The sequence below is a fragment of the Heliangelus exortis genome, chromosome 8 (genome assembly GCF_036169615.1).
Source record: "Heliangelus exortis chromosome 8, bHelExo1.hap1, whole genome shotgun sequence".
Classification (NCBI taxonomy): domain Eukaryota; kingdom Metazoa; phylum Chordata; class Aves; order Apodiformes; family Trochilidae; genus Heliangelus; species Heliangelus exortis.
Window position 1 is genome coordinate 14,819,664 of NC_092429.1, and position 13,606 is coordinate 14,833,269.

At 42.6% G+C, this 13,606-nt stretch overlaps 1 protein-coding gene across 2 annotated transcripts in view; it reads right to left on the reverse strand.

The window, feature by feature from the left end:
- The window catches only part of DDAH1 (dimethylarginine dimethylaminohydrolase 1), a 56,844-nt gene that overhangs the window by 40,804 nt on the left and 2,434 nt on the right, over positions 1 to 13,606 (reverse strand). The window contains exon 1 of one of the 2 annotated variants that reach the window (XM_071750591.1): positions 9,498 to 9,536. The exons of the other annotated variant lie outside the window; for it this stretch is intronic. Within the exon in view, the coding sequence (XP_071606692.1) occupies positions 9,498 to 9,521 (24 nt within the window). The 5' untranslated portion in view covers positions 9,522 to 9,536. Of the gene's footprint in view, positions 1 to 9,497; positions 9,537 to 13,606 lie in introns of those variants that run through there. 2 annotated transcript variants of the gene reach the window in all.

Sequence of the window (13,606 nt, forward strand, 5' to 3'; positions counted from 1 at the left end):
CTCAGTGTGACTAAAATTCCACAGTAAATACTTCAGCCACTATAGCTCACTCCTGTACTTCAGGGAGATCTTTCTAGGCATCACTGCTTGGTCAATATAACTCCCACTGTTGTATTTGGAAAAAGCCTTGCTGGAAATTCAGGATTTGGGCCACATACAGATGCACTCAGACAAATCCCCTCTCCTCATGCCAGGTCTCACCTTGTAGGAGTGCCTGAACATATGCCCATGTGGCTGACATGAAGGTCTGTGCTGGATGCCATGGAGTGTCCTGGCTCCTTTCAGGTGTGATCCTCAAATGTCCTTCTAGATGTTGACTGGAAATGCAGCCTTCTGCAGCCTGTGCCAATACAAGCAGCCATCATAGCTTAAGATACTTTCAAACACACTTTTCCCACCTCCTGTGTGTGATGGCATGCTCCTATGCCTCATGATCCACTTTCTTACAGCAGCAAAAGCAGGGGAAGTTGGGGCAAGAGTACCTTTTGTGAAAACAAACAACTCCTATCATATAGGCAGCTCAAGATTTAAGGATGAGTTTAGAAACAGAAGCCCAGACTTCTCAATACAAGTGTCTACAGCTGGGTTGGGCTCCTAAATCACTCGTATGCTCAGGGGAAAAAGAGCCACTGTGCCTGTGCTTCCCATTGAGGGCTTTGGCCAGGGGTCAGAGGACACATACCATGGTGTGAGCAGATATTCAAGCATGTTAAAATACTTTAAAAAGATTCTGCTGCTGATCTTATCTACAGGAGTAATCACCTATGCCAGTGTCTGGGCAGGGGTAATGCCTCACACCAAAAGCTGGCACTGACAGCAGTCATCTCTTCATCCTCAGCTCCTCTGGAGCACCTTTCCAAAAAGCTAAATAAGAACATCTATTTTCTACCAGATATAAAGGGATGAACTTATAGAAAATCTCATATGGGAGAGCACATCAGATGTTTTATGCATCAACAATGAAGAAACAGCTTTCCATCCCTGGAGAAGCATGCATAAAACAAGGCACTAAAATTACTCATTCTTTAAAGATCCATCCTCCACATGGGTTCACCTTGTTCTTAAAACCCATTGCAGGATATATTAAATATTACTACACACACTATTGAATGTTACTATGCATGCAAAACCAATTGTCCTATTAACCACACACTTTTGTGGGTACCACACTACAATCTAAAATCTCCTAGTCAATATTTAAAGCTAAGAAACACTTTAAAGCTCAAGCCATACCTTGACGAATGTTACATTACATCAGACTTTCCACTACTGAAAAATACAATCAGGAGATCAGCTTAGAGTGATGGTAAGTGAGCAGACACAGGGCAGGAAAGAGTCTAAGTGCTTTAAACCAAGAAGACTGATTAGGCACTGGAACCTTACAGGACTGAGCCCCAGCAACATATTTACTTGCATCACAGGTGTAAGCCCTGAAGATAAAAGAAAGTCCCTCTCCTTGAACCCTAACATAATATGCACAGCATTTGCCTGCTTTCATCCTTTCATTACTTTCAGGACTGAAACAGTCAGCTAGATCTACATCCAGCTCCCCCATGCTCCTCACTGCTCCAAGTCCCACCAGCTCTAGAGCAGGCAACCAACGCTTGCACTCCTCCCAGTGCAAACTAGGTTGCTTCCCATACTGGGTGCCTCTTGTCTGGGTACCAAGGCTGCAGCCTATTCTATATGTTTAAATATTTAACATAATTGTCATTATGTATTTTGTAAAGCTAATGAAATTTAAATGGGTTTTCAGTATTTTTTCATACCTCTCCCAAGAAGAACAGTTTGATACCAGCCTAGCACTTCAATGGCAGATGTAGGTATGTGGTGCATCTGCTTTCAGGAATGCAAAACAGGGTACTATTTTTAGATATGGTCTCAGGTTTTATATAGACCTGAATAAGACCTTACATGCTATTTTACTAGCAGCCCTTTGTTTACATTCCAACCTGCAGATACACAAATGTTTCTTAAAAAGTTTTGGGAACACTGCTGCACATTGAAGGGCTGGCAGACCTTTAGGGACTCCCATGAGGCTTCTGGTTCTGCACAGCAACACTGTAAAGAGGGTAAGAAAACTAAGAAAAGTGGAAACTAGGTTAAAATCAGAGAAGCCTGGTGCAGAATTATAAGCAGTGCCTTTAGTTTTTAAGATGAAGTGTGGACAGAGCAGATTTCAACTGCACAAAAGCTTTTGGTGGTTTCTGGTGGCTGCTGACATCTGTGCCAAGGCTCCTCTAAAGACAGAAAATGACAAAGATAAAGCCATGCTCAGGAAATAGCAAAGCCAGGACATGAAATGGCAAGTCTCAGGAGGGACAGGACAAGCTCACTGCTAGCAGAGGGAAGAGTCACAGCAGTATTTTATCACGGGTACCAAAAGCCCAGCTGCCTTTGTCAGAGCCTGGATAACAACCACCCTTTCGTTGTATTAGTTTCACCTTCTCTTGTACTTACCTTCAATAATCTCCAGTCATCCTGCATGACCAGATTATGGTGCCACAGCAATCTGGGCTACAGGAGATCCACAGCTTCAACTACCCAGTCAGGGAAACCCATAGGGAGCATTTTTTACAGCCAAGCTACATGCACCAATGCAAACAGAGATACTGCACAACAGCCTTTGTCAGGCTGTAACACTAACAGGTCTCAGACTCTCACAGTCCCTGTTTGATCAGGGCATCACCCATGCCACGGGTCCATGACAGACTTCCATATAAAGGGCTGATGGCTGGGAGAACTTTTGGAAACACAGCAACAAAAGAGTACTTACCATCCATCCCTAGCCACACCAAATCCAGTCCTGCTCCTGTGAAAGCTCTCTGGTCAGCCCTGTGCAATGCATGGCTGGCTGGATGCTCATCTGTCAGAAATGGCTTTCAGGATGTTCTATGAACATCCTTTATCTCAGATAACAAGATGGATGCCACTCCTGGCAGCCTGCCATTCACCATCTAGAAATAGCCCCCAAGTCTGCTGTTTGCAGTTCTGCTTTGTAAATTTTTAGTGATTCAATTGTCTGTGAAGCAGGGGTGTAAAGGCAGAAAAGTACAGCACCTTTCCCAAAAGGCTCCTTGCATTCTGGAAATTAACAACTATTTCCTAGCACTGATGCTAGTATTTTTTCAGGGTCACTCAATCTGTATCAGGCTATTCAGGAAAAGCCTGTCCCTCATCTCCACAACACAAACTGGTAGGGTATCAACTGCCTCACAGCAACAGACCCCAGGGCCCCGAGGAGACCATTCCCTCCAGTACCTTCTTGCAAAGGCTCTTCTAGGACATCCTCTTCCATAACATTAAGCCTGGCTCTCATTATATCAAACCTCTGTATGCCAAGTATTCATTGCTAGGCCTTTCTAAGAATCATTTTGCAAAGCTTGGATGGCAATATGTTTTCACAGCTGATGTGGAAAGCTAGAAGCAGTACTACCCAATGAGAAATCTCTGCTTTACAAAGTATGCACTGATTCTTAGGGCTGATCTGCCTTGCTAAGGGGGAAAAAAATCCTTTTAATAGTGTTAATGAAAAATATCTCTGCCTGTCTTAATGGTGGAATCATTCCATTTTCTACTTTCTTTTCTAGGATGGATGCACTGAGGCAGGGAAGAAAAATAAATCACCACTTGGCCTCAGAGCACCTATTTCTGGTGCTAGTAATCACCTGTCTAATGCCATCAAACTTCCTCATTAAGTCTGAACACAGATTCCCCTTGCCTGGTGGGACAGAAACACCAGCAAGATCTCTGCAGGGCTAAGGCTGGGCAGCTGCCTCCCTGGACCAGTCCCTGGACAACTCATGACCTTCAGGATCACAGCAAGTGACTCATTATGAGTCTGCTAAACAGCTATCAGTATTACAGCTTATTCATAATACATGGACAGCTTAAATGGATCAGGCAGAGCTGTATATCCAAGGAGCCTAACTCCAACAGCAGTCAGCACCAGCAGGTTAAGGGAAGAAAAATAGGAAGAGGACAAGTATAGAGTGTTGCTGTCTCCAGTGTATTTTCCCCAGCTTATTGTAAGAGGCAGTGTACATATTTCCCAAGCCAGATATTGCATTTGGATCAAAGTGTTAAACAGCTATTGATGGATTTCTCTTTCATTAGTTGACATCTAGCTGTATTTCTGGACCCCACAACATCCTGGCAACGAATCTGGCAGTTCAGTTGTGCACTACATGACAAAGTACTTCCTTCTGCTTCAAGTTTCTTACTATCATTCCCAGCTCATTTTCTCTGTACCACTTAAGATATTGTAGAGCTTTTCTATCCCTACCTCCCCTGACCAAAATAACTCTGAGCTGAAGGCATTTATCTAATTAGCATCACTTCACAGAGAAGCAGTCCTACACTGCAGGAAGGTCTTCTTGTCCACCCCTACCTTTTCTGCTTACACTGCGTTTCCAGAGTGGGTAACCAGAACCTTACACAGCATTTTAGGTACAGATGAATAATCAATTCAAGTCCAGTAAAAAACAAATGGCCTTTCAAAACTGCTGGAGTTACATAGCATATAAGAGTTTTGGAAACCTGAGGGGACTAAGCCAGGGCCCTGCAGTCAAGGCAAGCTGCTTTTACTGTGTGACAGTAACTTCACATCCCAGAACAAGAGGAGGATTAACAGAAATACATGGTTTAAGGATCATAAAAATGAGAGACTGCGGTAAGGCACTACTGACCCCCCATTTTATATGGATGGGAACTTCACAGTTGCACTTGCACCAAAGACATGGCATCCTACACAATACATAAAGGGCTGACAAGGACTCTCCCCTACACAGACTCTCAGGTCACTCCTACACCCTTTTTTCATATCAGTTTAGATAGCTCATGTCTCTTCTACCCCAACTTCTGCCATGACTGCTTTTCCTGCACTGGTGGGGTTTTACCTTTTTAGACAGTTTCCTTCCTTAAAAGTAGATCAAAGGTTTGAAGACATTGGACAAATCAGTAAAGCCAACAGCAGAGTAGTATCTGCCTGATTTCTTCTAGAAAGTACACTGAAACCAGGTGTTTTTTGAATACATTTTGAGCTATTGCACACAGGAGTCACATGGAAAAGGGTCTCTCACAACTCTGATCTTCCTTCTCTAACATCCTCTGCTTCAACAAACCACCACGTTTGGAAGTTCCTGAATATATGGGGCTACAGGACTTACCCCATGTCACTTTGCAAATAAGCAGGCAAATTTGTAAAAGACTTCAGTGTTTACCAAAAAAATACAGGTGTCTAATTAATATAATCTTTCATCAATATCTACTGTCTCTATCAGTTTCTATTTATCTTTTAACAGCATTGCTCACTTCAGCTCTTGCACTCCACTGGCATATGGACTACTATTCCCAACAACAGATTGTGGGAGATACCAAGGCATGAACGAGTGCATTAAACTTCAGTAGATATCTAGTGACTGTCAACAGGCACACCATCTCTCCTCTGTACAGTGCTGGAAAGACAGTAGGTACTACAGATTCACCACTTTTACTGTTTTAAACTGATTGGCAGACTCAGCTATTTGTGAATCTCTCCGAAACCCTTCTACTGTTTGCAAAATTAACTCCTGCACAGGACTAGTGTCTCACCTTTACAGAGAAGCATGGTCTGGAGATTACTGGTAAACATTTCTACTTTTATAAGTAAATGTCTTTTTAAATAAGACATAGCTTGCTATTTCTGGACAGTAGACCAAAAAGCCAGATCCATTTCAAAGACTTGCCTTTCTAGCTTGGGTTTGCATAGAGGTGATGGCCTTCCTGGCTGCTAGTCTGTGGCTTAAAGGCCATTGATCATACAAGGCAGTCCTGGTCCTGTAAGATCCCCCTTTCTATGAGGTACAGGATTCAGCTTCCCTCATGGCTCTTATATTTAGCCTCAAGAAAAGGAAAGAGAAAAGCAGAAATCAATCACAACACCAAGAATAGCATCCAATTGTGTGGCAGCCTTGTTTCAGTTTGCCTCAATGGCCAGCTGGGACTGAGCTGAGACAATTTCATCTGGCCAGAGAACTTCAGTTAGCATCCAGAGACAGACATGGAAAGCCAATTCCTTCACTATTAACATACATAAACCTTCCAGAAACAAATGATCAATTTGTATTTTTAAAGGTAGCCCAAAATGCTGAATAACTACTGAAATGAAAATGAGTTCTGCAAGTCTTAAGCTATTTTTGAAATACTCATCTAATTCTGCTATTGATTGAAAAATGACAAAAAAAATGACACATTACAGTCTGATCACCTGGCTGGTATCTGACCAGCAGCCTCAGACTGATGCAAGACTTGACTCAGGTACATCTCAGCCATAGATCATTTAATTTTTTTTGAAAGATGAACTCCAAATAACAAAAGAGGTGGTAAGATGTTGCAACCTGATGCTGTGGTCTCATCATTTATTTCCAGCCTAGAGCTATGACTGCCAAGATCAAATACCAAGAATAAAGCTCTCGCATCACAAACTTGATTCATTAGAGATATGCATTTAAAAAAAACCAAAAAACCCATATTTTTGTTCTAAAAGCATCTAATGATCAGTAATTACTCGCATTATTTTCTTTCTTGGTAAGAAAGAAAATTCTTTTTCATTCTCTGCAGCCAGCAACTTCTGCAAGCTTGCCACAAGAAATGACCTCCTCAAATGTTTGTATGTAGTGATAAAACTTATGGGGGAGATTCCACTTTGTATAAGTGACTTGTGTTTCAGATCAGACAATGAATAATCAGATCCACATTTCTGATCCAGCCCTACTTGCCAGGAGACTTTTGACAAAGACAAGAAATCCTCTGAAAATTGACCACCACATAAGCATAGACAGTGTTTTCCTGGGTTAATCTGAGCTCATAAGCTCACCAAATACTCAGTATGAGTGAAGTATGGGAAGTTAAAGCTTTCTGTATGGTCACGTCCCACAGCATCCTCAGTGGAATCACCCTGTGCCCACAGCAGATGCAGAGCACTCCAGAGTCACTCTGGAGAAACCAGCAAGGGAAAAGTAACAGTAACACTGGAGGAAATTAAAGTTTGCATGTGTTTATTTTAATAAAAAGTCAGTGTTTAGACCAATCATGCTTGCTTTGAGTTTCATGCCATGGTCACTTCACCAAAAAGGCACAATTGGAGGCAATGAGTTTGTTAAGGACACAACTGGATTTGTTGATTGAAGGCAGTCTGGGGAGAAAAACTAACAGCACACATTCTTGTCTCTGCCTCTTATGTTTCTGTGTCAGATGTATGTTTTACAATGAACCAGCCTGTCCACCACCAGAGCTGACTTGTATTCTTGAATTCTTCCTGAATTAACATCAAGGTTATCATGATGGTTTTATATGCAACAATAGGAATTTTTTATAAAATAATCAGAACCTTAGAACAGAAGGAAGCTTGGCAAGATGCAGCACTGGGACAAGTGAGCCCAGTCAACCTGGCACCAGAAAGTGGAGATTACTGCCCTTAAAAAGTCAGCTGCCAGAAGGGCCTGCAAAATCCCTAAGCATTAAAAAGATACTGAGATGAAGGAATATCTGTTCCCTTGGATTAGATACATAACTAGGCAAATAACAGTATGTGAAATCATGAGACATGTTTCTTCCTAGAAAGCAGAGGAAAGGACCTTGTGCACCTTTTCTCAAGACAAAGAACTTTATGAGAAAAGCCCCATATCAGCTACAAGACCTGACCCCACACTGCTCAGAGCAAATGCTGTATAATCCTCTAATGCACAGGTTAGTGAGGAGGTTAGTGGAAATGGGGACTAATCCCATTTAAAGAACTTCAATCAAGTGGCAAACAGGCACCTTCACACACTATCACCAGCACTGTGGCCTCAACCACCCACAGCCCTGCAGAGCTGTGCCCCTTCTGTGGGAATGCCATCCCAGCTTCCATTCTTCCCATGGGAAGTCCAGGACAGCCCAGCAGCATTAGAGCTGCTCAGCACAGAAGCAGGGTGGGCAAGCCACACCAGGACCCTGGCTTAGGGGAGCAGCACACAGGGGCTACTGAAGGTCAGTTTGGAGGTGGAGAGCAAGAAAGGGGCCCAGGTGGAGAGACACTGGGACCTGAGGTGGGTTCACAAGCGGAAGCATGTGGGAGGCAGAGGAGAGAAAATGATCTGTTTGTGTCCATGAGTATGTGTGTCCTGGCACAGTGCTGGGAGGAGCTGCTGCTTGTGCTGCTGCTATGCATAGGAAGCCCCAGGGGGGACCTTGTTGGGTCTCCACACTGCTCCCCACACCAGAGCATCTCAGAACCTGCAAGAGCTCTTCTGCATCACGTGCTCTGCTCCACCACTCTCAGAGATGCTGTCAGATCCCATGATAAGCAGGACAGCACTACAGTCTGCATACCAACTGTCTCTTTTGCAGAGGGTATAGGGTGCTGTAGGCTTGTAGGGAGCATAGGATTAAAAAACCTATTAGGCACACTACATTGAGGATGTTACAAACTCTCCTTTGAACAGCAAAGCAAGAATTCCACCAGGCAGTAAACTAGTTTTTGCAATGCTTTTAAGTGATGCAGTTACCAAAGATTTAGGTTCAGTTTGAAAGCATGGGCAGTAATCTCTTGGGGAAGGAGCAGGGTAGCTCCAACCTACATGTATAGGTCAGAGCAGCAGAAAAGGCTCTTTTCTGAGAAGATGCTTGCAGTTACTTGGAACCTCTAACCATTTGCACTGAACCATAATCTTACCCAGGACTATTTATTACACCTAAAGGAAAAGTGATATCAAGGTACAAAAGCTGACATCAGGCCTGCACAATAATCAATGTCCAGGAGATTAAAAACAGGCATTTAATTTGAGTTGGGATTTTTTTAATCTTCTGGACAGCAACTTTGATATTCCTGAAAAACTTCACATCACATTTTAATAACAACGTCTAAATACTGCCTCTGCTAGAAAAGCATGAAACCAAAGTTGCTCCTAGATTGTCCTTAAGGATGGTTTCACAGTTCTATATATAGAAACCAATTATGATGAATGCAGTCCACTTACATTGATCTGACTAAAGCTGCTTCCTAACATTTTCATTAAATCTGTGATCACAGAAGCAAAATTGATAATGAAAAAATGCAGTTGACCCACAGTGTCAGCCCTATTAATGAAGGGTCAAAACTAAATCAGCAATGAACTTTAAGACCAAAGAACCACTATACAAACCAACAGGCAATCACTCCAACTACAAAGCAGGCAGAAGAGGCAGAGTCACAGAAACAAATCAAACTGCTTTTGAAATAGTCTGTTAGGAGGTTAAAACATCCCTACTTATATCTACTGATACTACCACTACTTGGGTTCCTGATACAGGTCTACTGGGTAGTGTCCTTCTCAGTATTGGGCAAGAGCAAACTTAAGTACTGTTTAAGAAGATTTTGTCCTTTAGTGGGTGCTTTTCAGTTAATTTATATGCCAATAACAAAACACTGAAAATGAAAGTTAGTGAAATATATTAAAGAAAACATCAACATGGATTCTCAAGAGTTGTTTCATTACCTTTTGTACTCCACAAGGTTTCATCACCTGTTTGCTCCTGGAAACAGCCTCTAAGAGACACTTCGTGGAAGAATATTAAATTTTATTCTGCCAACTGTTATGCAAAAGACAACCAAAACTACATTAAAACTCAGCTATACATCTTATCTAATGCCTGACTGGTACTTCTCAACTTGTTTCCAGCATAATTGAAAATAACACAGAGACAATACCTTGCTTGTTTTCACTCTAATGTTGAGGTTGGACTGAGATGATGAAAAGGATAAGCTAAAGGAGCATGTATATGCCTCAGTGTAGAATGGGAAAATGTATGCAAGAAAAAGAAAACATCTGACAAGAGGGCAGAAAGGTACCTAGTACCATTCCTAATTTTTCTGTCAAGCTCCATGTAAACCTCCTGCCTATGGTCAGTACCTGCTGTTTTAAATGGTAAGTAATGATAGGGGCAACCCCTGAGCTATCCATCATAAGCTTTCAAGGCAGAACACCAACATTAGTCTGCAACATTAAGAATAAAGCACAATAAGGATGTGCAAAGGGGTCAGTGCAAATGTGTAAGACCCCCACAATTTGTTATGACAGTTTAAAGAGCTACAAATTATTTACAGTAGTAATAAAACATTTAATATCTTGTCTCTCTAGTGATCAGCAAGTGCTAATAATCCATGGAAATGATACTGATCTTTGACAGTTGTTCAGAGAGATGCTGGTTTAAGTGATTAGTCAGCAAATACAAGTTCTCCATACTAACATCAGCCATTCTCCATACTAACATAAAATAAAAACCACATAACCTAATTAAACTCAGGAGCTAGCAGAGCCTTGAATCTGTTTCCCCTGAACCTAGTATTTATATTACTTTGCAGTACACATCACTACCCTACAGAACTGTCTAGGTCTACAAAGAGAGTGGAAGAAGTGTCTCACATTTCTCAGTAGCTATGCAATATTACTTAACTCTTTTTACCTTCTTTTTTTTCAGAAGCTTCCATCAGCTGGTCCAAGAGTCATCCCTGCAAGCAGTAAGCTGCAGCTGGGACTGCAGCCCAGCACAGGGTGCAAACTCCAGTTCACCTGCAGCTGCACAGTGTGGCAGAAGCTACACAGGGTGTGTAGGGGGTGGCAGGTGAGGGTGCTCAGCACCGAGGAGCAGGTTACCTGGCCCAGACCACATGGAAGCTCTGCAAAAACACTGATGTGGACAAGGCACTGCCACCTGGCAAGCAGATTAGTGAAAAGGTACCCAGAGACACCCAAAAGGCAATTAGAAGGCTTCCACAATGCCTGTTGAGAGGATGGGATTTGACAAACACACCCCTTTACTGCTGATGCCCTGTGCTCACTGTGAAAGGACCATCTATACTCCTACACCACAGGAATGCAGCCCCACAATTTGTTCCCAATGGATCTTGAAGGAGTGGGGAACAGCAGGGGTGGAAGTTTCTTCTCAAAGACCATGGACAGAACCACAGAAATCTTTTCTGCAGCAGCTCCTGAAGCTTCCCCTGCAATAGCTGTTCTCCCTTCTCTGTGTGGCAGCTGAGAAGAGGCCAGGTCACTGAGTGCATTTTGCTGAGCTTTTGCAATTCCATCTGTCTGCATAAGCACAGAAAGGGTGGAACTGCAGTTTTGTGCTATCCCAAGCGCATTAAGACAACTTAAGCAGTAAGAGCACTGTGCTGATGAGGGCTCTTCTCAGCAACTAACCCTGTTGTATTCAGAAGGGGACAGAGTTTACACTAGAGGAATAAACAACTGAGAACACACTGCTGGAACAAAAGGTGCTAGAACTGGCAAGCTGATCAGCAATTGCAACGTTTCTATTGGAGTTATTCAACTCGAATATGAAGCATACTGGTGACTGCACACAGCTAAACCAAACATCAACTTATCCACATTAGCAATCTACCTCTGACTTACTATGAAAGCCTTTACCTTTCTACCACATCCAAAACTCCCCAGAAACTATGAATTTTAAACTAAGTTCCAAAGTTGATAACACAGAAACATAGTGCTTTGAAATAAGTGACTATTGCAAACATATTAAACGCATGACTAATCTTCTATTTTACTAAAAAAATACTGGGCTCTTTCCCAGTTACTGACTGAACACAACCAAATTTAATTCAACTCTTTTTTTCTCCCTACAATAACTTGGAGCAAGAACATACATAACCCCAGATTTTATTTTGTTCCAGACAGACAACCAGGAAAGAATCCCATGGTGCTGAAGGGGTAAGCAATAGCATTTATTACTCCTGAAAGCTCAATCAGTGCTAATACAAACTACTGTAGAAATTTTGCCTGCTGCATAACATGTTACAGTAACTGATGACAAGCTGTCTTAATAAGGAGTCTAGTCAGTGAAAGAGCACAGCACATTGCTTCTTAAATATTGCATTATGGTTTTTTAGTAGCATGACAAAAGGGAGATGGGGAATGCTGCTCAAGTGCACACATCTGGCAGACAATCTATCAGGAGGCACAAACCACCTGAAACAACACTGCCTCAGCTGTGTGTTCAACCAGACTGCTGTGTCTGGGATGCCCCTTGGCAGCCCCCTGTGCCCTTCAACTTTCACTGGCCTGGTCAGGCTTCAGGGCCTGAGCTACCACGTGCCTCTTGGCAGCTTTCCTGGCCATAAGCTCTTCCTCTATGCTTTGCAGAAATGGGGCCTTACAACCCTGTTTCCCTCATCCCTTTCTTCCTCCAATGCTCCCATCTGCTCTGTACATAAATCCATTAAACAGCTAAGAGATCAGCAAGCAAGACTGGCTCAGTCCTGCCTCATAGGGATGCTCAGATCAGGACTGCATGCTCAGGAGTCAGGCTGTATGTTAACCAAGTTCAGCCAAGCATATACCAACTATACTGCTAAAATATTAATGGGTTTGCACTTATCTTGCATAAAAAAAGTAAAAGATTGCACTTTGAGAAACTGGAGCTGTTCACAGACTGCTTCCACCCTCTTTACCACTCCATCACCCAGCTGACCACATGAGTTACAATGTACAACAACCTTGGCTCACTTTCACACCAGGCCATTACCATGGCAGCTGAGGTAAAGTCTTTCAGAGGCAGCATAAAGATGGGCTCAGTCCTTCTGTTTTTCTACCAGTGGAACCACCAGGCCTCAGAGCATGGACTGTCTGAGCACCTGCAGCTGGTTCCTCCAGAACCAGGGCTGAACTCAGCAAGAGTAGAGAAACGCTGCCTACAATGGCAAACACCCCCTCAGGAAGCTACAAGAAACACTGCAGCTTCTTGGGGGGCTCCTTAGGAAAGCAAGTTTATCACAGAAGTTTGACAAGATGTCCAAGGCACACTGCCCAGCCCTCCACCACAGCATAGAGAGCTCTAGGCAAAGCACTCATGTACACATTTCTGCTTTCTAAAGCCTTGATCATCTTACTGTTTTGAAAATGACACCCTGGTCATTAACTACTCAAAGCAGACTCACTAAACACAGCTGCTTGCTCACAGTCAATGTGTGAGGATGAGGGAGGCCACCCTAGGAGATGGGTGCCTCAAAAAGGGACCAGGAGCAGCCGGGCATCATCCCACAGAAATAAGCATCTTCTACCCCTCTGCAAAGCACTGCTGTAATGATATTCCCAGGAAAAAGCATTGTTATAAATAATTAAGAGTTACATGTTCAGACAAAAGCTACACTGCAGTGCCATGCATTGGTATAGCTTTATAAGGATATTTGTTCAATTATTTTTTCATATTTACTTGACAGAAAACTCAGGGGAGGGATTGCTCCATCAATTCATGAAAACTAATAAAGTTCAAATTACACTTCAAAGCTTTTTCTCTCCTCTTGATTCATGACCCTGCATGGACAAGTCGCTCAAAGAAAGAAGTAAATCTGCTGCTTGCACTTAAAATTTACTACATTCAGCCTCTACTTTTAAATCACTTTTGAATTACTAGTTCATTCAAAATACAGAATGGTGATCAATAAGAAACCTGGTCTCAGGCCCAGAAGGCACAGCCCAAGCAAAAATCCCAGAATATTAAAAGAATAGATTTTGTATTTTTCTCCATCTGACAATAAACTATGTCGTTCAATGACAAATTGTTACCACATGCATACCCTGCAGCA